This window comes from Ostrea edulis, chromosome 6 (genome assembly GCF_947568905.1).
Source record: "Ostrea edulis chromosome 6, xbOstEdul1.1, whole genome shotgun sequence".
In the NCBI taxonomy this organism is placed as follows: Eukaryota; Metazoa; Mollusca; class Bivalvia; order Ostreida; family Ostreidae; genus Ostrea; species Ostrea edulis.
The window spans coordinates 6,413,856-6,440,481 of NC_079169.1; the positions used below are offsets into that span (position 1 = coordinate 6,413,856).

At 36.9% G+C, this 26,626-nt stretch overlaps 2 protein-coding genes across 3 annotated transcripts; one reads left to right on the forward strand and one right to left on the reverse strand.

Annotated features, from left to right (window-relative positions):
* On the reverse strand, window positions 1-15,305 carry LOC125683881 (zinc finger protein 99-like). Of its 2 annotated transcripts, none has more exons than XM_056141415.1 (6): window positions 15,207-15,305; window positions 12,157-12,398; window positions 6,692-8,349; window positions 5,986-6,119; window positions 5,365-5,549; window positions 1-4,364 (listed from the first exon to the last, which is right to left on the reverse strand). In XM_056141415.1, the coding sequence occupies exons 2-6, from the start codon at window positions 12,365-12,367 to the stop codon at window positions 3,496-3,498; spliced, it is 3,057 nt and encodes a 1,018-aa protein (XP_055997390.1). In that variant the 5' UTR covers window positions 12,368-12,398; window positions 15,207-15,305; the 3' UTR covers window positions 1-3,495. The 2 variants fall into 2 exon arrangements, with proteins under 2 accessions (XP_055997390.1, XP_055997389.1); XM_056141414.1 differs by lacking the exon at window positions 15,207-15,305 and adding an exon at window positions 14,995-15,080.
* LOC125683883 (60S ribosomal export protein NMD3-like) lies at window positions 15,284-26,626 on the forward strand. Its single transcript, XM_048925385.2, has 15 exons — window positions 15,284-15,418; window positions 15,570-15,704; window positions 16,333-16,426; window positions 16,834-16,914; window positions 17,026-17,154; window positions 18,474-18,564; window positions 18,679-18,757; window positions 19,648-19,744; window positions 19,982-20,099; window positions 21,069-21,211; window positions 23,032-23,147; window positions 24,715-24,787; window positions 24,957-25,066; window positions 25,250-25,320; window positions 26,249-26,626. The coding sequence occupies exons 1-15, from the start codon at window positions 15,375-15,377 to the stop codon at window positions 26,371-26,373; spliced, it is 1,506 nt and encodes a 501-aa protein (XP_048781342.2). The 5' UTR covers window positions 15,284-15,374; the 3' UTR covers window positions 26,374-26,626.

The following is a 26,626-nucleotide window of genomic DNA, read 5'->3' on the forward strand; positions in this document are numbered from 1 at the left end:
TTAAATAACAAACATTTATTGGTAAAATGTGATGTGGCAATGCATGGACAATTTAATATACATGTAACATCAGTACAATATTGGAATTGGTAACAAGTTATTAATATGTAAACGTACAAAGTACATGCAAATTAATTAGGTTCATTTTATGCAATAAAATGGCATATAATTATAATTGCTGATTTCCAGTTTCAACAAACATCTGATTGTCCCTAATTTTAAGCAATGCCATAAATGTTGCATGTAGATACCTGTGTAAAACTTTGGAAGATCATAGGGATGGAAATTTGTAAAATATTTTCAAATAATTATGGGAAAAATGGCATATCCTTTCTATACAGTGTACATTACAAAGAATTTAAATTCTTAATCTAAAAATCAAATTTAAAATGAATGAGTATTAAATATCAGTTCTATCCAACAAAAACAAGAGTACCGCAAACGGTACAATCTGCGCCTGTCAGACAGTGAAGTTCACCTGGAAGTATATTGTGCACACTGAATTGATACAACACACATCTGAATAGAAGGCCTTAAAGTGGGTCATGGTGCACCAATCCATCTGACATGTGAACTGATTATGTATTTCTCCGAGAGTGAAGTTGAAACAAAATGTCGGAGCAATATCTAATTATGATGATGAAAGTCCAGGAAACCATTTGATCTACTTTAGTCCTAAAGTAGGTCATAGTGTGCCAATTAAGTTGAAATGTCAACTGATTATGTATACTCTATACCAAAGAGAGTTTAATTAATATTTGGGGAAAAAATTCATTTGTTTATACAGTCGTTTGCCTAATTCCGGATCACATTTCATTAACAACGGTATAATCCACGAAGATACTGTAGGCTTTAATCGTCTTGTGAGAAGATCAGAAGTTACTAAATGAAAAAAAAAAATTATTTGAAAATCGTGGTAAATATCACCGGCCTTTGCATTTTCCATAACCGTGTTCATGGGTCAGTTCCGAATCACGGGGATGTTTGAAACGAATGCAGGCCGATTTGACCTTTACTGACCCGATCCTACTTTCAATCAGTCAGAAACTTTAATCAGTATGTGTGTACGTTTATTTCGCTTAATATATACCTAATTTTTGTAGAAATCAAATCAAATCAAACACTAGTTTAAATTAATCTTTACATTATTGAATATTCAAAGCTTCACATTTAGGCATTGGCATAGCCAAAACTGCGGCATTCAAAATTCTCTCAATCAACATTAATAATTATCTTTCTCTGATTGTGGTTATGATCTAACGGTATATCTACCCGAGATAACAATCCTTCGGCATTTTCTTGTGGAGTAGGCGGGGTTGGGAAGAAAAAATAACAGTCATTCATTGTATTAATATGCTTAAAATTGAATTGACTACAGTAGGCCTATTCTTTTTAATTTTCAATTTCAAGATGTAAATCTAGATGCAATACATAGTATATCTACTGTCCCGATTTTCTCATTTTAAAATGTGTTTTACGGGGGGGGGGGGGGGGGTATCCATTTTGGTAATCAGGGAAAAAAAATAGTTTATTGTGTTTATAAAACAAGAGGCCCATGGGCCACATCACTCACCTGAGTCACATTGGTCCATATCAGAAGACTTTTCATATATATTTGCATGTAAAACCGTAAGTCCTATTATGCCCCCAACCTACCCTGGTTTTTGCAAACTTGAATCTACACTATGTCAGAAAGCTTTCATGTAAATGTGAAATTCTTTGGCCCAATGGTTCTTGAGAAGAAGATTTTTAAAGATTTTTCCTATATATTTATATGTAAAACTTTGATCCCCCCTTGTGGCCCCATCCTACCCCAGGGGCCATGATTTGAACAAACTTGAATCTGCACTATGTCAGAAGCTTTCATGTAAATATCAGCTTTTCTGGCTCAGTGGTTCTTGAGAAGAAGATTTTTATAGATTTTTCCTATATATTTGTATGTAAAACTTTGATCCCCTAAGGATTTTAACAAACTTGAATCTGCACTATGTCAGAAAGCTTTCATGTAAATATCAGCTTTTCTGGCTCAGTGGTTCTTGAGAAGAAGATTTTTAAAGATTTTTCCTATATATTTGTATGTAAAACTTTGATCCCCTATTGTGGCCCCATCCGACCCCCGGGGGCCAGGATTTTAACAATTTAGAATCTGCACTACCTAATAAAGCTTATCTATAAATTTCATCTTTTCTGGTCTAGTGGTTCTTGAGAAGAAGATTTTTTAATGACCCTACTCTATTTTTACCTTTTCTTGATTATCTCCCTTTGGATGGTGGCCTGGCCCTTTATTTTAACAATTTAGAATTCCCTTTACCTAAGGATGCTTTGAGCCAACTTTGGTTGAAATTGGCCCAGTGGTTTTTGAGAAGAAGTCAAAAATGTTAAAAGTTTACAGACGGACGGACTCCGGAATACGGGTGATCAGAAAAGCTCACTTGTGAAGTAGGCGGGGTTGGGAAGAAAAAATAACAGTCATTCATGTATATTAATATGCTTAAAATATTCTTTTTAATTTTCATTTTCAAGACTGTCCCGATTTTCTCAGTTTAAAATGTGTTTCCGGGGGGGGGGGGGGGGGGGGGATCCATTTTGGTAATCAGGAAAAAAATAGTTTATTGTGTTTAAAAAAAAAATAAAAATGTGTGCTTATTATATCTGACACTACTTCTATAACAGTGCATTTAATATAAACTGTGATAGTCCTCAAAGTTTAGTTCAACAAGTCGCGTATGACAGTAGTTGACACAACTGATCCGGAATTGGACAAACAGATGTTGTCTCTTTGGTAAGGCATCTCAACTACAATAATGCATTCACTGAAGAAATAGTTATTGATGCATTTGCTGAAAGATCAATTAAATGCATTCATTTTTTGTGAAGAAGACTTGGTTATTCTTTAGCTACAGACAACTTTTCCCTCCAGCGCAATTTTTTTCCAAACGTGTGTAAGTGACCAAGATGTCGAAGTCCTAATGTATTAAAGAAGTGTGACAAATAATAAACCTGGGTTGGATAAAAATTACAATAGTTTTGTATCCCTCAGTAATCATTTTCAACATGATTTACCTTTCTAAGTAAAAATAATTTCATTAATTAGGTATTTTTTAAAAATTTCAAAGTGATTCGGAACTGGCAATGATCCGGAACTGGGCAAAAAACTGTACGTTACCTATATAATAAAATTCAGTGAAGTCTCAATAACTGACATTTCATAGAAAACTGTGAAATTTATACTGGAGATTAAATATCACCTCCGTATATTTGAAAAATTTGCATAACAAATTTTCTGATCTCCAAGTTTTTGGATGTTGTGGGGGATTTTCAAATATTTCATTATAAACACGATTTCTTAATAACAGAGTTCCATATAAATGAGTTTTACTGTACATTAACAAATACTGTAACCACTAATGGTACTGTTACTAATGTCTTCGATATTGATCACACACAGGTACAATAATAAATACTTATGTTTGTATTGCTCAAAGTGTGGTGTTGTTACAAGTGTTGCATAGATTGATTAATGGCATTCACTATAGCTGCGGAGTAGCCCACACTATCCTCCGTTAACTGGTGGACATTGCCGAGGGTAACGATGTTTCCGTGATTATGGACAACAATGTTTTCATTTGAGACCATGACTTCCTGAGGTACTTGTACAAGGCTAGTTGGGTGGACATGATGACTTGGGTCAATAATCGGGTCAGAATGGACAGCAACATTTGTTAGCGTGTGAAGGTTACTGACTTCTACCACAGCAGGCGTTCCAGTCAGCTGGATTTGCTGGTTCCCATGGTGACCAGTGTCCTGCTGATGAGTCGCTAACTGAAAATCCTGTAACTCGAATCCGGGCTGTGCATCTGGAATCACTTCCTCCTGAACGGAGATGTAATTGAGAGACATTGTGTTTCCGGATTTCCTGGCCAGCCTTGCCGCCTCCAGCAGGCTGTCATCCCTAATGTATCGCACCTCCATGTCCTTATGTTTCTGTTTTATGTGTTTCCGTGTGTTCCCACCAGTAGCACACGTAAACGTACAATAGGGGCACCTGTACGGTTTGAACCCCTTCAGCTGATGTTGAATTCGGATGTGTTCGTTCAGTTTCTGAGACGTCTTAGTCTGGTAATCGCAGTGCGGACAGTCATATTTTTTCTCAGAATGAGTCCATTGCTTGTGGGCTCGCAGGGTCGAACTTGAAATGAACTTTTTGTCACACATATTACAAGAGTACTCTCGAATGTTTTTATGGCCGTTCAGGTGGGTCTTAAACCTATGTCCAAGCAAGGTTGTGAAATCACAATGAGGGCAGCAGAACTCCTTCCTTGTGTCTTCTTTAGCTTTAACTTTGTGAACCATGAACAAATGAGCTGTAAGATCAAATAAAATTCTTACTTTCTTTAACCTCCAGTTGTGGTTTCTATGAAATGCTAATTACTTTTCTTGCTTTTTACAAATCAATAAATCTTGAAGCTCTGAAATTCTGCAGGTTTTGTATGTCAGATGTAGTGTTGTGGTGATGGTTAACAGGAGATGAGTCTGTTTTACATTAAATCACGTAATTCTAAACAAATAAATGACTTGAGTTAGGCCTTCTCTTTTCAATTGTAATGAAAATCTGTACTTTTACAAAAAGAAACAAATTACAAACCCAATATATACAGAATGTCTAGTCGGAGTATTAATGGGGACATTAAAACAAATCTATTCAGAATGTCTAGTCAGAGTATTAATGGGGACATTAAAACAAATCTATACAGAATGTCTAGTCAGAGTATTAATGGGGACATTAAAACAAATCTATACAGAATGTCTAGTCAGAGTATTAATGGGGACATTAAAACAAATCTATTCAGAATGTCTAGTCAGAGTATTAATGGAGACATTAAAACAAATCTATACAGAATGTCTAGTCAGAGTATTAATGGGGACATTAAAACAAATCTATACAGAATGTCTAGTCAGAGTATTAATGGGGACATTAAAACAAATCTATTCAGAATGTCTAGTCAGAGTATTAATGGGGACATTAAAACAAATCTATACAGAATGTCTAGTCAGAGTATTAATGGTGACATTAAAACAAATTTCTGTACAATCAGATCATGCTGCACATACTTGATTATCCTAGTTTTGTATAGTGTTGACAATGGTGATTATTGTGTTAAATACTTATCATGTTTAATACTTATCATGTTTAGTACTTCTCATGTTTAGTACTCATCATGTTTAGTACTCATCGTGTTCAGTACTTGTCATGTTTAGTACTCATCATGTTTAGTACTAATTGTGTTTAGTACTAATTGTGTTTAGTACTAATCGTGGTTAGTACTAATCGTGTTTAGTACTAATCGTGTTTAGTACACTTACTGTAGAACGTGGCTTTATTAGCAGTAGCGTAGGGACAGTGTTCACACTGGTAGTCCTTGTCGGTAGAGTGGCGGTTCTTGATGTGAGACTGTAACTCTGATTCTTCTCCAAACCTCTGTCCACACACCTGACACAGGTGAGGACGGATCCCAAGGTGCATCTTGTTAATATGCTTCTTTAGGGTGCTGAAACGGAAGGAAATACTTCTAACCATTAATTTCTATTTTTTTTTTTTAAATGTTCAACATTATTTTTCTAAGCGTATAATATTCAAGTTAAACTCTTCAGAGGTTGTAGCTGCAGAACTGTAGCTCTCTGGGAAAAATTTGGTACTATACCATATTTTTCCCCTATAAAGCTCCATACCTATAGCTACAAAACGTCTTTGACTTGAGTTATCTGTTAACTACCATATTCTATCTCTATAAAGTACTTTGATAAAACTTTCTCTGTTTAGTACATTGATAAAACTATCTCTATATAGTACTTTGATAAAACTATCTCCATCATCCAAGTCCTCTACATATCACACTATTCAATAAAAGTGCTTTGCATGAAAAACTAACAATTGCTACATCATTAACCATGAGAAAAATTCAGTGATCTCCCTTCCCGACTTACACCTCAGTTTTGAGTCGGAGCGAGCAGTACTGACATTCGTAGTTTTTGTCCGTGGAGTGTCGTCTCATGTGAGACTTCAGACTAGAGCTGGACATGCACACTTTGTTACAGCCATTGTATTCACAGCGGTATAACTGCAAGAAAAACAGAAAGAGTGATCCTCCATAAGAACGACGTTGTCAACTCGGGGACACTGGCAAAAATCAAATGGAAAATCTAAGATTACTTTCATAAACACCTTTGCCAAATTTTCAATTTGAATACGTTGATATCAATGACCAATCACACTATGGTACTGACCCCATACAAGAAACTGTTATTCCAAGAGATTTTAAATCATTCTGCAAAATGTGTGTGTAATTATTTAGACTAGGTGAGTGATTTATGCACAGGAAACCAAATTTTTGTGTTTAAAACACTTGCACACTAATTGGGTAAAGATGTTGTTAATAGTTTTATTGCTTTCCATTTGATTATTATCAACTTCTGCACCAATATGGTGATGTCAATGAAACATAAATATTAAGATTTGATTAAGGTTAGGCAAAACAGTTTATGCTGAACTCTTACTTCAAATGGTTCTAAACTGGTCATGAAAAAAAAAATTTGAGTGGAGGAGATTGATTTCAGTTGGTTGTCAAGGGCAAACAACTTTTTTCAGTTTGGCCTAATCAATACTTTCTAAGCACACATGATGCACACTTACCTTCATCTCGTTATGGTAGACCCCATGTTTGAGGAACTGATGAACATGGAGCTGGGAGTTCTTACTAAACCTCCTTCCACATGAGTCACACTGTTTTTTCAGATGCTCAGAACGTCGGAGATGTTTGACTATCATGTGTCGATTAAGCGTCTTTTTCACATGGAAGGTGAAGTTGCACTCAGGGCACCGGAACTGGACCTGGGGGTGTTCCTTCACAACATGCAGCTTCATGGTCATCATGTTTCCTGTGGAGTAGTCGCACCCCTCAACCTCACAGGCAACGGAGTTCTTCAGGGCCTCCCGAACTTCAGCGGCAGACTTCTTGTGAACCCATCGTAAGTGTGACTTGATGGTGCCCAGCGAGGAGTAGGAACTATCACACTCGGAACACGGGTATTTCATGTCATCAAGTTGGTGTACTCCCTCAAAATGGCTTTTCAGGGCTTTGTTTCCAACAAATGTTAAATTACAATCAGGACACTCCCACTTCTGCTGCAGACGATACCTCGGGTACCCGGTCAATTCCTTGGCTTTCTCAAAACTCAAATAATGTTTCTTGATGAGGTGACTTGCATAGATTCTCCCTTTTGAAAGGACGGAATGGCAAAAGCAGCACTTTTCATACTCTTTACTTGACAGGACTCGCCTAGTTTTCTTAACTGCTTTTATACCTTTGTTTTTCTTTTTCTTTTTATATATAGATTTCATTTTCTGGATGTGTTTGACTACTTTGTAGAATTCCCCTTGTTTATCACCCGCGTAGAACGGCATATGATTCTCTTGAATGTGTCTGTAAAACAAGCTGTAAAACTGAAAGTTACAAGCACAAATTGTACACATGAACTTTTTACTGTAGTCTGTAAGTGTGCAGTAACGCAGGGATCCTGACCCCTTAATAATATTGCTTACAATAGCACGACTTTGGGTGAACTTGAGTGATATCTCCTTGTGTTGAATAACCATATGTCTTTTAAGCGCAATGTGAGAGTTCAGTGTTTTCCCACAGACGTCACATCTTGCTGTGGACCCTTTGGGAACCCAGATCTTGACAACTTTTTTAGATTTGTCTTTCGTAATGCCCTCCTTTTTCTTTCCTTTGGCATCTTTTTTCTTTTGCTCTTTTGAGTCTTTCTTTTTTGTCTGTCTTTTTTTGCCTGGACTGTCCATGACTGGTCTCCTTTTCCCACGGTTTCTGGTCGTCATTCCATCATCTGCTGATTCTGGGACACCTTGAATCTCCGGTTCAGACACCTTCACTTGCACAAAATCCTCGGGTTCCTCTATTTTCACCTCCGTTTTCTTTTTCTTTCTGCCTCTTTTCTTTTTTGGTGAATGTAAATTGGACATTTCACTACTTGTGGCACTGCTAATGGTGCCTTCTGTCACATGACACACTGATCGAATGTTTTTGTCCTTGACCTCAGAATCTGGTTCAATCATGACACTGTGATCAGAACCAGTGACATTTTTAAGGACCTTGGCATTCATAATACTGGGCCACTCGCTGGAAATATACGCCTGTTGTAGGAGATCTTGTGCCGTATCCATCTCCAAAATCACTGAAGCATGATAGAGAGAAATTTTCTCTTCCATAGTAACACACAGCTGACCGGTGTACATGAATTCTATCAGGATTTTAAAGACTGCTGAATCCACGTCTGAAAGATGATGTATATTCAAAATTAAGGAGGAATCCTATACCTGAGATGTTTGATATGGATGAAAAGAAGAGGATACGTGTATATACAACATTATTTTGAAACTGAAAACTTTCAAATTTACTTTACAGTGAATTACAAAAGACCGGTTGAGTTTTCAATTGCCAGCTGGATTGATCAATAGACTTTACAATTTGGTCAGCCAAGAATCACATTTGGTCTGAATTTAGGTCACAAAGTGTAGATTGCTTTTACAGGTAAATCTGAGTTGATTTCAGTGTCTTTTGCAGCTATTTCCCTAGGTGTTTTTTTTAAAGTGAATATCAATAAAATCAAATTTGATAATATTTCTCTCTCAAATATACATTTGATTACTTTAACATGTTTAAGTAAAAAAAAAAAAGTGCACTCTCTTTCTCTCTTATATTTGAAACATTATTTCTAGTCTTTCTAAATCAATAAATTTGAAATAAAATAAAATTTGATTATATTTCTCTTTCAAAAATACTTTTGATTACTTTAAGTAAAGTAAAGGGTGCATTCTCTCTCTCTCTCATATAATTTTTTTGATGATTGATTAAATTGAACTTAATTACTAAACTCTCATAAATTTCACTTTAGAAATTTTCATAGACATCTCATAAAGTGTCCACATGTACCATTCATCTGTTTGTCAATCTATATTTGAGGTCAGTCCATTCATATCACACAAAGAAAACTTCCAGAATACTCTTTTATTGTTACATGTTTCTGACCAATAGAATTCCTGTTATGTAATAGCAAGATCATAATATATGAAGAGAAATCTTCGTCACAAAGAATGGGCGGAGCGAAGCGAAGCCTATTCTTTGTGACGAAGATTTCTCTTCATATGATCTTACTGACTTAGAACAGAACCCAACCAATGAAATCAATGTTTCAAAATGAACCCCACCCATTAGTGTGTCACAATAGTGTCATGCCCGAGTTGACGGTTTGATTAGGGAGCCACTGTACAAATCGAGCACAATTCCCGTGAAAATCAAACACGCATACTTTCAAAATGGACATTCAATGATCAATCAAGTCGGGTTTTGTTGGATGTAAAGGAAATAGATTTTGCCATACTAGGAGACTGGGATGGAAAATATTTTAAAGCCACCAATTGATGAACATTCCTACTCAAAGTTTGTATCATAATGTGGCAAATAATGGTCGTTTTTTTGCACCTTTGAGTTCGGAGGAAATCGCTGAGAAAGAGTTAAACGTGGTGCCTCTGAAAATAAGGCAAAGTGAAATATGGCTATCAAGTTGTGGAAGGATTTGGCGGAGAACAGAAACTTGCAAATTTTAACCCATTTGGAGAGAGGTTCTATTCCAGCAGACCCGAAGGATCAAATGCACGAAATGTTCGATTTATTGGCTTCAACGCTTCATCTGCGAAATAAATCACATTAAATGGAGATACTCACCCGCCCAATAAACTAACCCACATTTCATCGTCCATACAGAGATATCTGCGTGTGGAGTACAAAATGTTTGTCAGTTCCGAAAAGTGTTTTTTTAAAAACTTATTCACAAAGGCGATCCAAAAAAAAAAATTAGTTGGAATTTGAATTTTAAAAATGTGAATTACAAATACAATTGCATTAACTGGAATTTTTGTTTTTATACGGTGTTTCAATGTTCGTTTTGGTTTATTCTGCAAAATCAAAAAAGTAACGCCCATTTCACAGTTTCTTGCAAAATGAACCAATCAAACACTCTTCAGTAGCTGAAAAATAGAGCGATTCTTCACCACGAAGAATCATTTCTTTGTGAGATTTCGGGGTGTTTGATTGGCTGAAAAAGTGGGTTACGTTCTAATCTAGCTAAACCATTCAGGTTCAGTCTTCTATTGTTTAGTTATTCTATTTATAGTTTCCAGGGTTGGTTAGTGCACATTTGCCTAGCATTGTCTTTCTTTGGGAATTTAACAACACCTTTTCAGCTAATAACCATGAAAAAAAAAATAAGACGGAGAGATATTTTAGAAATGGAAAGGAAATTTCTGAAGAAACAAACAAAGAAATCATTGACCTATACAATGAGAGAAATTCTTTTCCTGAAATAATCAGTAAAACTGGACAGGGTTGTCACTCATACTGAGAAAAAAAGTGGTCAATTCTTTGTCATACCTGAGTAACTTTATGACCTAAATTCAGACCAAATGTGATACTTTGCTGACCAAATTGTAAAGTCTATTGATCAATCCAGCAGGCAATTGAAAACTCAACCAGTCTTTTGTAATTCGCTGTAATTAGTAAAAAAAATAAGCAGTTTCAGTGGAAAGCAATCTGGAAAAAATTTAAGTTAAACCCCTGCTACACTCGAACCTGCGATTTACAGTTCAGCAGACAATGTGCTTACCTACTGAGCTACTCAGCTAGGCAATGATATTTGAAATGAATAGACAAAATATTGCTAATATTCATATTCTAATATGTTCTAAAAGGAAGTTAGCCATTATGGCGATGTAGAGTACCTCCTTAATATAAGCACTGATTTGTAGTACATGTACTTTTAGATACTTTTTAAATCTGCACAAAAGAAAGAAAAATAATCCCAAAGAAAACTCTTTTGGTTCTGCATATCTTGAAGTTTACTGACAGGTATTGATGAATGGCACTGTATTAACACCGAATATTTCACTTCTTTATCATATAACTCAAAATATCATTTACTTGACATGCATACATTGTTTTCAAATTCTCGTTAAAGGATGAATCACATTCAACAGGTTCAGTTACTTTCCTCCGAGATTTTACAAGACTTGTGACAATTGTGCACATTGCTAGACTAAGAACATTTTACACCCTATCTAATTAAAATCAGCTGTTTTGAATGTGCTACCATTTCTGAAGCGGTAGTGGAAACAAAACAGCTAATTAAAATTTATAGATTGATTTTACACATTTCTTTGATTTTACATTCATAATACAGTAAAACTCGAATATAGTGAACATGGATATAGCGAAATTACGGCTATAGCGAAGTGAAATCAATTTCCCCGGCAAATTCTTTATTCTATAGAAAAACCTGCATCTATAATGAACATGGATATAGCGAATTTACGGATATAACGAAGTAAATTTCTATTCCCCTTGAATTAAAAATGAACGTAAAAATCACCTTTTATAACGAATTTTTTTTTTCCATTTAAACTTGTGATTTTTAACAATCGCTTTCCATTGCCATAAAAGATCCATACTATTGTCGGTGTTTCCTATTCTCGTTAATTAAATTTGAAGCTTGATTGCATTTATTTTATCGTACACTCCTTTCTTTGTGTAAAGCAACAAGTAAATGACAACTGCGATAGACTGTTTGTATGTATTGCACATAATTTTGTTGACACTTTTCTTTCGACATGTTCTTGCGTCAATAATCCATCATGAAAAATTATCATAGATAAATCAGTGTGTATAGTTCTTGTATAAAAATACGTCTTCTTGAAATTAGGCTTAATTTCTCATAGAGACAATAAAATGCAAGTATATCGATTGCTGCTTTCTTATACAACTGATTTACATGTAGAACAAACCAGTTTTATAACGAATTCGTTATATTTGAATTATGAATTCGCTACATGTATAAGCGTATTATGCTTTTAGCGAATTTTTATAGTGTCCGGCACTGTCCGCAGAAATTCGCTATATCAGAGTTTTACTGTAGAATTATTCTAAAAGCTTTGCAAATAAACAGTCTGTTATGTGTCAAAGGTCTTTTTGCAGTTTTTCAATTGAATTAACACACAAAAGAACTGAAAACATGGGAATCTATTTTTACCTATTGGAATGACCATATTATACGAATCTTGTCGTCCTCTGATCTTCCTCTGAAAGAAGTCTGAGAACGCTGTTAAAATAAGTCGGTGTGTATAGAAAGTGGACTGATCCGAAGTCACGACTTTTACATCACACAAATGTTTGGAAGTATAGGCTTTATGCAGGCAATCACTGAGCTTCCCATCGTGTTTCAGGCTCACAAGTACATCCATCCTGCTACACTTCTGTGAATCTCTTCGATATCTACAATGTGTAATCAGTTGACAGTATTTCATAGTTAACAAGTGTGCACATTTACAAAACTACTTAAAATGGTTCAATCAAAACTTAGAACATTTGCAACATACACATAAAATGCAAAATCATGAATTTATATCACTGCATTTTTCCAATTCTATTTACATTTGGTGGACATTTGGTACATGTGTGGATTTATATTAGAGGTGTACATAAAATCACACAACTACAAAACTTGCACAGAAAGCTTTTAATAAATTATTACTATACTACCTACAGTAAGTACATTTACTGTATACTGACTCATTGGAGCCCTATGGGCTATTCCAGCAAAAAATGTAGGGGGGGGGGGATTTTTTTTGTAAGAGGCTTTCTGTTTCCAAAGAAGTATAGGTTCACGAATGACATGATTTGACCTTATCAATGGTTCACGAATGACATGATTTGACCTTATCAATTCACAGTTTTATGAAATGACAGATTGAGTTGAATTTTTATGTATATATATATATATATATATCTGTCTGATATCAACTATTTTATGCAATACCAAAAATTTTGTCAGCTGAGCTATTTCACAGGTGTAAAAGGCATCTAAGCTTAGCATTCAGCTCTTGTAACTTGTAATTACTAAAAAATTTAATCAGAGGTCAGGGTCTGTCGCTTAAAAGTTTATTGATTTTTATGCTATTTCAAGTTTTAGACTAATGAGTCAGTCACAGACCTCACTTCACAAGTCAACAGAGGCGTATGATGTCATACTGGGAGATGTACTGTGTCTGTTATATTTGATGCATGTTTTAGCGCCTTTGCTGGTGAAGCAAGAGAACTAATTTATGGTTGCGCTAAAATATGAAATTCTTTATTCATCCACAGAACAAGTGCTTTATCATGATTACGCCAAATAGTGCATGAGATCTGATGGCAACAAAATTAAGCGCTAAAATGTGATACTGTCAATGGTTTAAAACTATATTTTATTCACAAAGTGAATAGGATCAGGCAGAAGGTACCTGGTATAGCCTATTTTAGCCCTCTCCCTACTGTCAATGATGATTTATGGGTCCTTCTCCATCAATCATTGTTTTAGAAGCAACATAAATTCACAGGGTCAAATTCTGCCATAAAAAAATCCAACTTTGTTATTGATTTACAACAATGTGCTCATCACAAATGTTCCAGAGGTTTCAGTTTATCATCAAGACCTAGCTGTTATCTTTTAACAAAACGTTTATACATTAACATTACAAGAAAGTATGAAAGAGAGCTGTTATAAAATAACACTACTAGAGACTAAGTCAACCCCCTGTCTCCACCAGGAGTCTATTGGTGGTACCTAGTGTCATGTTGCTCAATTCCTGTGTCATTATACCATTTTGATGATGCATTCTTGACATCTCTTGAAATTTTCACGTCTTAAAACTTGTTTTTATTAATTAGCTATTTAGATTCTAACATGTATAAACTGTGTTTTGAATTATTAAAAAACAACAAAAACTTTTAGCTATCGATCTTCAATTATAGTGTTTTATTTTGATAATTTTATAGATATAAGGTAGATTTTATGTCATACTGTCATTTAATTGTGTTTTATTGTTGCATTCCTCTTCTTACCCTTGTAAAGCGCCTTAGAGTTATTTGTTTTATATAAGGCATTATATAAATTTTATTATTATTATTATCATCTGCACAGACAATGACACGCTCCACTATACTATCTAAAGATATATAATAAAATAATGGAATATATCATGCACCCCTTCATTTAAGCAGTGTTCGAAATTTATAACCATAGACCAATTCTATGGCAAATGACACCGGTCTATGCCAATTGTAATTTGGATAGACTAAATTGTCTATGCCGATTTTACAGGTTTAAAGCAATAGTTATCCCAAAAGTTGATGTCTGATAAATGTCATGAGGAAAGGAGGACATTGCAAATGGAAAGAAAATATGCATTCTAAGTACATTAGAAGTAAATAACAATTTTTTTAATTTGTGTTAATTTTTTTTTCAATGTTGTGGTCTATACCAATTCGATGAGGTCTATGTCATCTTGTTTTTGGCATAGATCCGTACGTGGTCTATATACCAAGTTTTAAACCAATTTCGAACACATGCAGTTTCACGTGAATTACCCAAGCCGATATCCACGGTCCATGAAATGCCAACTAACTTACTAAGCAAAACAATGTTACACGTACTACATTCCTCCCCATCTCCCCTCTTATTTAATACTTTAGTTGGTTGTACATTGTTTTACATCCCACTCAATAAATCAAATTCACTCATATGGAGAGATCGATCACCATTGCCAGTGAAAAGCTGCAAAATTTAGGCTTATGCTCGGCGCTTACGGCCTTTGAATAGGAAGGGATCTTTATCGTGCCACACCCGCTGTGGCACGGGGTCTCGGTTTTTGCAGTCTCATCTGAAGGACCGCTCCATTAAGTCGCCTCTTACGACAAGCAGTGTGTACTGGGGACCTAGATTCAAACCCGGATCCCCACGAGATATTCAAACTTTGAAAATCTCACATCTTATGAGTTATCTCAATGTTTATCATTCAATCTTATATGAGTTTATGATAGGTATTTATACGCAGTTTGAACGTTTTTTTCTTCTCTCCTCCATGGACTGGGTGCAGCTGAACACAGACGCCATTTTGATAACCTTCTTTGACCTGTACTGTACTAGATAATCTTGGTTTTGTGACCTGTCGCAATGATTAATTTCTGATCCATCGTGGTTTTTCAATTCAGATTACACAAATTATTACAACAATGCACTCAAAGATGATGTTTGTCTCATACCCTTATGGTTCCTCTGTAAACTCCATCCTTGGTGGATCTTGATGGAAGACAGTTTTAGCGCCCCCTGTAGGAATTCTAAACGGTTTCGCATTTTAGAATGCGATGTAGATTTCCGGTTAAACGTCACTGATGTATTTCACAAGCACGTGTTGACAATATCATTTAGAGATGGATTACTCCCTTACAGAAATACACAAGACAACAAATCTCATGTAAGTATGATAACAAGATCTTGTACTGTAATAAAATCTTGTTTTGGTCCGTTTGTTCTAAGTTGCTATGTACTCCGTTTTCATTTACAAACTGAAGAGCTACGTACTAGTATACAGATTCCTATGTTAAGCAAATATTTATTGTATACAGATTGTGTTGCGAGTGCGGCACCGAGATCGAGCCCAATGCCTCCAATATGTGTGTGTCATGCATCAGAACACAAGTGGATATAACCGAGGGAATCCCTAAACAGGCTGTACTGTATTTCTGCAGAAACTGCAACAGGTATAAACGTATGTTGAACAGGAGAATGCCCTTTCAATGCTTATTTTCCTCTCTGACCATCCAATATGCATAATGGTATGCAAATTCAACATGTGAGCAAATCGAATTATATACTAGACTATGAGAAAGACTGAAAATTATAACAATGTAAGACTTTGGTAACAAATGAAATACTCCATGTACTGTAAAGTTAGTAAAAATGACAGATTATATATCCAGTTATGTCACCAAAATATATATAATACTAATAAACAGACATTGTTTACGTAGGTGAAGTGCAGTACTTGATACTTCTGAGGGGGACACCCACCCCCCTTTTGTTTTAGTGTCACATTGTTCATATTAGTCAAATAAAATAAAAATGAAATCTTGGTTATATTCTAGATAAAGTACTAAGTTAATTTTTTAATATGAAAAGTGCTAGAGAGTGTCTCAGAAATTCGTAGCAGAGGTTTAAAAAAAATTGAAAATATCAAACATTATCATATTTTTGGTGTTTTTCACAAACAAGGAGTAATTATAAAATCCAATGTCTTTACAATTATAAATTTAAAATTCAAATATGATCAGTGGAGTATTTGGAAATGTTTGTTGAAAAATGATTATAATTAAAGATAATGTTTTGTAGATACTTACAACCCCCAAGCACCTGGATAACAGCACAGCTTGAATCTAAGGAGCTCCTCTCCATTTGTTTGAAGAAGCTGAAAGGGCTCAGTAAAGTATGTGGATGTATCAACATGTGACTGAACTAAACTATTATATCAACATGTGACTGAACTAAACTATTATATCAACATGTGACTGAGCTAAACTATTATATCACACATGTGACTGAACTAAACTATTATATCAACATGTGACTGAACTAAACTATTATATCAACATGTGACTGAACTAAACTATTATATCAACATGTGACTGAGCTAAACTATTATATCACACATGTGACTGAACTAAACTATTATATCACACATGTGACTGAACTAAACTATTATATCAACATGTGACTGAGCTAAACTATTATATCAACATGTGACTGAACTAAACTATTTCAGAATTAGAAATTCACTATTCAAGTGTACATGAATACTTAATGTGATATAAAAGTGTAATTTCTTGTTTGAAGGTAAGGCTGGTTGATGCTGGATTTGTGTGGACTGAGCCCCACTCCATGAGAGTCAAAGTCAAACTCACTGTTCAAAAAGAGGTAAATACATCTCCAAAATCATCGTCACTCTTCTTCTTCATCATAACTTCTGTTTTACTTATGAAAACTTTGCAGGAATAGCAAGCACTTACATGATGTTTGTTTTTGTAGGTGCTGAATGGAGCTGTGTTGCAGCAGGTTTTTGTGGTTGAGTTTACGGTGAACAACAACATGTGTGATGACTGTCATCGAGTAGAGGCCAAGGATTTCTGGAGAGCTGTTGTACAAATCAGACAGAAGGTCAGCCGATTTAGCTTACTTTGTCCACCATCTCTGTCAGTGACAAAGAGCCATTACAGTGGTGACATCATCACATAATTCTATTTATAGATCACAGCTAAATAAAAAATTCTATCAATGAACCTGTAATTAAGATACTTCTTACAATATAGATATAAGGAGGAAGATATCTGAAGTTCATAAAAAAAGGTGCAATGAGAATTGCACCATGACCTTATCATGCAGAAAACAATGTATACATTTTTAGGTCACCTATGTCACTCAGGTGACCTATTGCTGTCTGTTCATGTCCATTGTGCCCGATAAACTATTAAACTTTTTGGCTTATTCTCAGAAACTACATGACCAATTATCACCGAAACTGCTGTGTCGCATTATTTGAGTGAGGGGAAGAAATGGTGTGAATTTCATGGTCCCTTCCCCTTTTTTGGGCTCTATGGGTGGGACTGAAACTCCTAGAAGAAGTAAAATCTTCAACAAGAATAAATACATGAAAATATCATCTAAACTACATTTTTGGATATCTGGACACCTGCCAAAGTTTATGGTGGATTCGTAAAAAATCATATGACTTTGTAAATTTATTACAATTATAGTGTTCCTAAATGTATTTCCCAAAGCAATGTGCTGTCTAATCTTTAATTTTGAGGCATGAACATATGAAGGGCTATGAAATGTACCAATTGAATGAATATTGATTAATTTAAAAAAAAAAAAGGAAACCCCAAAAAATGTGACGTCTGCTGAGGAATAATTAGACTTTGTTGGGACACAATTTGTGTGGATTTTGTTGGGACACAATTTGTGTGGATTTTGTTGGGACACAATTTGTGTGGATTTTGTTGGGACACAATTTGTGTGGATTTTGTTGGGACACAATTTGTGTGGATTTTGTTGGTACCCTTATCCCAGGAATTTCAAACCTCAAGAGAACACACAAACTATATCCAGGAAATTACATCTCAGTGAAGCTAAAATTTCAAGTGCCATAAAAATTTATCCCCGCAAATTGATATGATTCCTCTGTAATTTTTTATTTTGAGGCATGAAAACTTGAAGGATTATGAAATGAAATTTAGATATGAATTAATTTAGATAAAGGAAGTTACGGAAAGTTATTAACCCAAAAAATGACTATTCCTAAATAGTGTGCCCTAACTGGACTGAAAGCATAGGAATACTCTGTGCTAACTGATATAATCAATAAAGTCTGTTAAATAGATTTAGGATGAGTGAATGTTTGGTCGAGGCCAGTCGAAATCTAATGCCACTTGCTTGGTATGTAACATCTAGATAACTATGTATTATCATTTTACCAGACTGATCACAAGAAGACCTTTTTCTTCCTGGAGCAGCTTATTCTGAGACACAAGGCCCATGCTAACACAGTTAACATCAAAGCTGTTCACGGTAGGAGTTGTTTATGTATCCAACACAGGTCTCAAATCTACATGTATTTCACAGTGTAGTGCCTGTTTGTGATCACCATGATGACAGAATGTGTATATGTATTGACCTTTTCAGATGGGTTGGACTTTTTCTATTCTCAAAAACAAGATGCTCGAAAACTGGTTGATTTTCTGGTGAATGTTGTGCCATGCAGGTAATATTTATATCTTTATGGATACTTTTTTAGCTCACCTGAACCGAAGGTTCAAGTGAGCTTTTCTGATCACATTTTGTCCGTCGTCCGTCTGTCTATCCATCTAAACTTTTCACATTTTCTACTTCTCCAGAACCACTGGGCCAAATTCAACCAAACTTGCCACAAAGCATCCTTGGGTGACGGGGATTCAGATTTGTTCAAATGAAGGGCCATGCCCTTTTTCAAGGGGAGATAATTAAGAATATGTGAAATTTTGGTGGCATCTTTTAAAAATCTTCTTCTCAAGAACCACTGGGCCAGAAAAGATGAAATTTATAGATAAGCTTTATCAGGTAGTGCAGATTCTAAATTGTTAAAATCATGGCCCCTGGGGGTTGGATGGGGCCACAATAGGGGATCAAAGTTTTACATACAAATATATAGGAAAAATCTTTAAAAATCTTCTTCTAAAGAACCACTGAGCCAGAAAAGCTGAGATTTATATGAAAGCTTTCTGATATAGTACAGATTCAGGTTTGTTAAAATCATGGCCCCGTGGGGTAGGATGGGGCCACAATAGGGGATCAAAGTTTTACATACAAATATATAGGGAAAATCTTTAAAAATCTTCTTCTCAAGAACCATTGGGCCAAAGAAGTTCACATTTACATGAAAGCTTTCTGACATAGTGTAGATTCAAGTTTGCAAAAACCATGGCCTCTAGGGGTAGGTTTGGGGCCATAATAGGGACTACGGTTTTACATGCAAATATATATGGAAAGTCTTCTGATATGGACCAAGGTGACTCGGGTGAGCGATGTGGCCCATGGGCCTCTTGTTTTTTATTTAACCCTCTCTATCTGTTATTGTCTAAAAATAGACCTGACCTTTCTGTATTGATGAACCAGGTATCAGTCGGCACAAGAACTGGTCTCCCACGACATCAGGAATAACACCTTTACGTACAAGTACACGTTCTCTGTGGAGATTGTTCCTATTTGTAAGGTTAGTATCCCCCTCTCAATATCCAGATAGAGAAACAAACTTTTCTTACAAATTATTAGGACTCCTTATAGAAGATGCAGGGCCTAGCTAAAATTGCTGTGCCCATCTGTCTGCCTTCATTATCTGTAACCTGCTTTAGTATTATCTGTGTCAATCAATGTTACTGCTACAAGTACAAATATGTACAAAAAAGAGGTGTCATTATATAAATTCATGTTTGAAATTTTTTTTACACAGGACAACATTGTGTGCCTCCCTACTAAGCTGGCTCAGATGCTCGGGAATATCAACCCAATCTGTATCTGTACTCGTGTAACCCAGTCAGTGCACCTCATAGACCCCAACACGCTGCAAGGTAAACTGTCACCTTATACACCCCAACACACAGCAAGGTCAACTGTCACCTCATACACCCCAACACACAGCAAGGTCAACTGTCACCTCATACACCCCAACACACAGCAAGGTCAACTGTCACCTCATACACCCCAACACACAGCAAGGTCAACTGTCACCTCATACACCCCAACACACAGCAAGGTCAACTGTCACCTCATACACCCCAACACACAGCAAGGTCAACTGTCACCTCATACACCCCAACACACAGCAAGGTCAACTGTCACCTCATATACCCCAACACACAACAAGGTCAACTGTCACCTCATACACCCCAACACGCTACAAGGTCAACTGTCACCTCATACACCCCAACACGCTACAAGGTCAACTGTCACCTCATACACCCCAACACACAGCAAGGTCAACTGTCACCTCATACGCCCCAACACACAGCAAGGTCAACTGTCACCTCATACACCCCAACACACAGCAAGGTCAACTGTCACCTCATACACCCCAACACACAGCAAGGTCAACTGTCACCTCATACACCCCAACACACAGCAAGGTCAACTGTCACCTCATACACCCCAACACACAGCAAGGTCAACTGTCACCTCATACACCCCAACACACAGCAAGGTCAACTGTCACCTCATACACCCCAACACACAGCAAGGTCAACTGTCACCTCATACACCCCAACACACAGCAAGGTCAACTGTCGCCTCATACACCCTAACACACAGCAAGGTCAACTGTCACCTCATACACCCCAACACACAGCAAGGTCAACTGTCACCTCATACACCCCAACACACAGCAAGGTCAACTATCACCTCATACACCCCAACACACAGCTAGGTCAACTGTCACCTCATATACCCCCAATACAGTACTGGTAAACCGTCACCCCACCATATTATAAGATAAATTGTCTTTCCTATGACATTAAACACGTTTACTCATTGAATATTTGTAGTGGCTGATGTGAGTGGAACTCAATTCTGGAGATATCCCTTTGTGAACCTCTGCTCTCCCAAGAGATTTGTGGAATTTATGGTGATGCAGGTGGACATTACTCCAGAGAAGGACCGCCCCCACAGAGTGCCCATGTCACACAAGGTATAATGTCGCAATAATGTAAACCAACTTTTATTTGCGGCTACTTTATTTCGCGATTCACCTGTGGTAAACTAGTTTGCGGCAAGTAACTATTGTTTTCGAGCCTATGACAGACGTTCAAGGACTGGCTCACAACGAGAAATATATGCAACAATGAGGTTCTCGCGAATTTCATGAAATTTTATCGCAAGCGAATAAAAGTTGATTTAAGGTATACATCCATGTGTCCCAGTTTGTCACTCGAAACAAACACTTCACACAACCGAGAGACCATTCACCACTCCAACACTTCACACAACCGAGAGACCATTCACCACTCCAGTCACAGAGTACAGAAACAAACACTTCACACACCCGAGAGACTCCACTCCAGGCTCTCACAGAGTACAGAAACAAACACTTCACACACCCGAGAGACCATTCACCACTCCAGTCACAGAGTACAGAAACAAACACTTCACACACCCGAGAGACCATTCTCCACTCCAGTCACAGAGTACTGAAACAAACACTTCACACACCCGAGAGACTCCACTCCAGTCTCTCACAGAGTACAGAAACAAACACTTCACACAACCGAGAGACTCCACTCCAGTCACAGAGTACAGAAACAAACACTTCACACAACCGAGAGACCATTCTCCACTCCAGTCACAGAGTACAGAAACAAACACTTCACACAACCGAGAGACCATTCACCACTCCAGGCTCTCACAGAGTACAGAAACAAACACTTCACACACCCGAGAGACCATTCACCACTCCAGGCTCTCACAGAGTACAGAAACAAACACTTCACACAACCGAGAGACCATTCTCCACTCCAGTCACAGAGTACAGAAACAAACACTTCACACAACCGAGAGACCATTCACCACTCCAGTCACAGAGTACAGAAACAAACACTTCACACACCCGACCATTCACCACTCCAGTCACAGAGTACAGAAACAAACACTTCACACAACCGAGAGACCATTCTCCACTCCAGTCACAGAGTACAGAAACAAACACTTCACACAACCGAGAGACCATTCTCCACTCCAGTCACAGAGTACAGAAACAAACACTTCACACAACCGAGAGACCATTCACCACTCCAGTCTCTCACAGAGTACAGAAACAAACACTTCACACAACCGAGAGACCATTCACCACTCCAGTCACAGAGTACAGAAACAAACACTTCACACAACCGAGAGACCATTCACCACTCCAGTCTCTCACAGAGTACAGAAACAAACACTTCACACAACCGAGAGACCATTCACCACTCCAGTCTCTCACAGAGTACAGAAACAAACACTTCACACAACCGAGAGACCATTCTCCACTCCAGGCTCTCACAGAGTACAGAAACAAACACTTCACACAACCGAGAGACCATTCTCCACTCCAGTCACAGAGTACAGAAACAAACACTTCACACAACCGAGAGACCATTCTCCACTCCAGTCACAGAGTACAGAAACAAACACTTCACACAACCGAGAGACCATTCACCACTCCAGGCTCTCACAGAGTACAGAAACAAACACTTCACACAACCGAGAGACCATTCACCACTCCAACACTTCACACAACCGAGAGACCATTCACCACTCCAGGCTCTCACAGAGTACAGAAATATAGTGCACTCCTCCAAAATGAGGAATTCAGTCACACATCCCTTGTGAATTTTAACTTTTCACTTAAGAAATTGATTGCAATCAAATGTTTCCATCTGCTATAAGAGAAGATGCAATATGATTAAGGATTAAGACATACATTGTGTCATTTACATCTTATTAAAGAGGAATGTTTTGATGTTGTTCTTTCAGCACGTACTGGCTGACCTTTGGGTGTCAAAGGTCACAGAAAATGGACTGAGTGACCAGCAGTACTTTTGCAGGACACACCTGGGGCACTTGCTTAATGCTGGGGACACTGTTCTTGGGTAAGTCAATAAGTCGTCCATTTGATACACAAGCTTAAAGTTTCACTTTGGAAAATATGGGAAACTGCTTTTTAAAATCCTATTTTTAGGGTAGAATTTGTGAAATTGATTTGCAACCATACATATGTAGAGTGAATTAAAATTTGTTTCCACCATGACCCCCAAGAACCAATAGTGTTTAAATGTTGAAATTTTATTTAAAAAGTGTTGTAAAACTATACAAACATCCTTATATAGTTTGTTCACATCATGACCCTTGGAATCAGTGATGCTACAATTAGGATTTTAAGTTTTACATCAGGAAAAATGCAACTGCTCTGGGAGCAATGATGCCCATGGGCTCAGTTTTTTACGCTCATCGAAGATGGGATGTATTATGGTATGCCATCGTCCGTCTGGACCTTGTTGGCAGGATACAGACGGAACCATAAGCTCCAGGATTTTACAACTTTATACATTTGATCACCATTACGAGAGGAAGATGCGTATTGTTTTTCAAGGTCAAGGTTGTAGTATCACTTAGTAGAAAAACCTAGTAGGAAACCCTTGTGGGCAGGATACAAACCGAACCATAAGCTCCAGGATATTAAAATTTGGTATATTTGATCACCATGATAAGAGGAAGATGCACATCGTTTTTCAAGGTCAGAAGTCAAAGGGCAAGGTCATAGTATTACTTAGTAGGAAAACTTTGTAGGCAGGATACAAACCGTAAGCTCCAGGATATTGAAACTTGGTACATTTGATCACCATGATGAGAGGAAGATGCCAATAACTTTTTCAAGGTCAAGGGCTAGGACTATCAAACTTTGTACACATACACTTTATGCCAAGTGGAGGATGCCTATTGTTTCTTAAGGTCAAGGTCATAGTAGCAGGATGCAGACCGATTCATAGGGGCAAGGACCATTACACTTGGTACACATACTGTACATCTTATGCCAAGTGAAAATATTACATAGATAGTACATGATTGGTCTTGTTTTTTCGATGCAAAGAAAGTATGTCACACCCTGATGATTGCTGATACTACTTGAAGGTCAGTTCTACAAATCATAGTGTAAGAAAAACACCCTATATTAGCTTTTCACGGGCGTATTATGTACTGTTGGTGGCGGTGGCCTAGTGGTTAGGCTGTCAGACTCTAGACCAAAAGGTTGTGGGTTCGAGTCCTGGCCGCGGCAGGGCCGATGTTGTGTCCTTGGGAAAGGCACTTTACCCGAATTTCCTCATTCCACCCAAGTATAAAAGGGGTACCTGGCTATAGACAGTGAAAGATATTGTTAGAATGTTAGTGCTCTAGCGCCTGTAACGGCAGCTTGCACTGTATGCTTCCCAGGAAGCAGAGAAAGTTCTAGATTGATATAAGGTCTGCTGGAGTAATAATGTATTGTAAAGCGCTTTGAGCAGCATACGCTGGAAAAGCGCTATATAAAAACCATTCATCATCATCATCATTACTCTTGTTAAAACAATGTGTGTATACAAGACAGATTTATTCCAATCATGACTAGTGGAACTGAAATTGCCAGTCCTACAAGAACTACAAGTAATTTTTTTTTTGCAGATTTGATTTTACAAATGCCAATTTGAATAATCCAGACTTGGAGAAAGTTAAGGCAGAAAAGTTACCAGATGTGGTGAGTTACTTCTCTTTTAACAATCACTGTAGAATGTTTTACTTCCAACACATACCATCAATAATATAGACACATCTCCACAGTATTCATAACTTCATCCTCAAAACGAGGCTTCTATGGGGTTGGTACTAAATAGTATAATGTGTCATTTCTATTATTTGTACGTTAGGTGATTGTGAAGAAAGTGTTCGGAGATAAGACCACTAGAAACAGAAAGCGGAGATGGAAGCTTAAGCATCTCCATGATGATCTTCACATGGAAACGGCCAGCAATGAAAGGTTTGCGATTCAAAATTTTACTATATAAAGGAAAATGCTAAACTATACATGAAAGGGTGGTACTCTGCTCATGTTTCATCATGATGTTAATGTACTAGTGTAAAAAAGCTTTATTTGAAGAAGTTTCACTTAAATTAAATGTTAAATTTGTGTATACAACATTTTACACTAAACAATTTTCAGAGACTACACGGACTTCTTGGAGGACCTTGAGGAAGATCAGACTACCAGGCAACTTGTCAATATTTACAAAGGTCAGAGGGCAAACTGTTTTGAAGTGCAACATGGTGTGATACACCAGTAATATTTTTCTTATATGATCACTACAGGAATTTTGATGCTCTCTGATTGGTCCGGATGATCTTTTCTGGGATGTACCTCAGAGCAAGTTCACCTCAATAATAACTGTAAATGATTTATTTGGGATTTCCTCTTTACCAATCATAGATTTGTCAACATTTTTATCAACCTATCAAATAGAGCATTCTAAAGCATTTATCAGTAAATCAAATTCACCAAACATTACTGATTACCGTCAAATCATTTTATGTATCAACTACAGTGCAGAAGAAAAAAAATCACACTGCCGTAAAATGGATGAAATATTGCCAAAACGGCGTAAAACCTCAATCAACCAATCAAAAAATCACAACATTTTATTACTGTTACAGTTTCTAGGTTTTCAAATATTGAAATATTATCATAATGCATGTTTTTATTGTTGAAGGAATGGAAAAAAATATTGTGAAAACTTGTAAAATTCCTTAACATTTAACAAAGCAGTTATTGACTTTCGTTGAAGTCTACTCATGACTATACGGATCTTGTCTGGTATTGATTGGCCTCGGCCCACAGCCTCCATCAACCAATACATGAATAGGTCCATATAGGCACGAGTAGACTTCATCAGAAGTCATTAATTGTATAATACAGAAATAAGCTTAATATAATCATCAATGCATTTCATGGTCACCGTGATAAATCCCGTGTCACAGTAGGTGTGGCACAATAAAGATCCCTCCCTGCTCAATGGCCATAAGCGCCGAGCATAGTCCTAAATTTTGCAGCCCTTCACCGGCAGTGGTGACGTCTCCATATGAGTGAAATATTCTCAAGAAGGATGTTACACAATATTCAATCAATCAATTCATCTTGGATCATGTACATCTATTGTTGTTACAGATGACAGCAAGACAATTGCCGTTGACACAGACGACACTGAGGATGAGGGTCTGCCACAGATCAGTCTCCAAGAGATGCTCGATGACCTTTGCATAACTGATGACCCCATGGGAGACGAGGACTAGACATTTAATGCAGAAAGCAAGTGATTGGATGACAAGAGAAGTCACTGGGAAATGGACTAGTTGCTGTGTGGAAAATTCTTAACTGTTAATCAATATGAAAGTGTTTTTATATCATGAATTTATGACTCCACATAATTCATTTAACAGGACCTGTAACTACTGCTTATGTTGTTGAGTTTTCAATTTAAGGGAATGAATATCTGTTATTTATATCATAAAAATAAACAAAAATCATAAAACTGATTCAGATACA

Excerpts from the sequence above, each read along its gene's own strand:
- LOC125683881 (XM_056141415.1), bottom strand. The coding sequence starts at position 12,367 with ATGGATGTACTTGTGAGCCTGAAACACGATGGGAAGCTCAGTGATTGC. Across the intron at positions 6,120-6,691 it reads TCTACCATAACGAGATGAAG|TTATACCGCTGTGAATACAA; the intron begins GTAAGTGTGCAT and ends TTTTTCTTGCAG. Across the intron at positions 5,550-5,985 it reads CTCCGACTCAAAACTGAGGT|CACCCTAAAGAAGCATATTA; the intron begins GTAAGTCGGGAA and ends CTTCCGTTTCAG.
- LOC125683883 (XM_048925385.2), top strand. The coding sequence starts at position 15,375 with ATGGATTACTCCCTTACAGAAATACACAAGACAACAAATCTCAT. Across the intron at positions 17,155-18,473 it reads TTGTACAAATCAGACAGAAG|ACTGATCACAAGAAGACCTT; the intron begins GTCAGCCGATTT and ends TCATTTTACCAG. Across the intron at positions 25,067-25,249 it reads GAAACGGCCAGCAATGAAAG|AGACTACACGGACTTCTTGG; the intron begins GTTTGCGATTCA and ends AACAATTTTCAG.